We start from the raw sequence: 200 nt of genomic DNA, 5'->3' as shown, positions 1-200 counted from the left end.
CCGGGCCCGGGAAACTTTCAACGTCTGCAGCCGCAACTGACAGCCCGGCGGGCGGGCGCCCACTCACCTTCAGACAGGTCTTCGATGCACTCGAAGGTGATCTCGAACTGGAAGGGGTTGTAGAAGGGAGACGGGTTGTCCAGCACCACTACATTGTTCACCTGAACCTTTGCCATATTTTGAAAGAAGCACAAACAATG

General features: G+C 55.5%; 2 protein-coding genes across 2 annotated transcripts in view; one reads left to right on the top strand and one right to left on the bottom strand.

Annotated features, from left to right (window-relative positions):
• Nucleotides 1–194, bottom strand: part of ASF1A (anti-silencing function 1A histone chaperone) — a 12,177-nt gene extending 11,983 nt beyond the window's left edge. The window contains exon 1 of the mRNA XM_005858928.2: nucleotides 68–194. Within this exon, the coding sequence (XP_005858990.1) occupies nucleotides 68–176 (109 nt within the window). The 5' untranslated portion in view covers nucleotides 177–194. The remainder of the gene's footprint in view (nucleotides 1–67) is intronic.
• Nucleotides 1–200, top strand: part of MCM9 (minichromosome maintenance 9 homologous recombination repair factor) — a 60,818-nt gene that overhangs the window by 34,482 nt on the left and 26,136 nt on the right.

Source organism: Myotis brandtii, unplaced genomic scaffold (assembly GCF_000412655.1).
Source record: "Myotis brandtii unplaced genomic scaffold, ASM41265v1 scaffold123, whole genome shotgun sequence".
In the NCBI taxonomy this organism is placed as follows: domain Eukaryota; kingdom Metazoa; phylum Chordata; class Mammalia; order Chiroptera; family Vespertilionidae; genus Myotis; species Myotis brandtii.
Note: the sequence above shows the minus strand (reverse complement) of the source record. Positions and strands in the feature narration are given on the sequence as shown.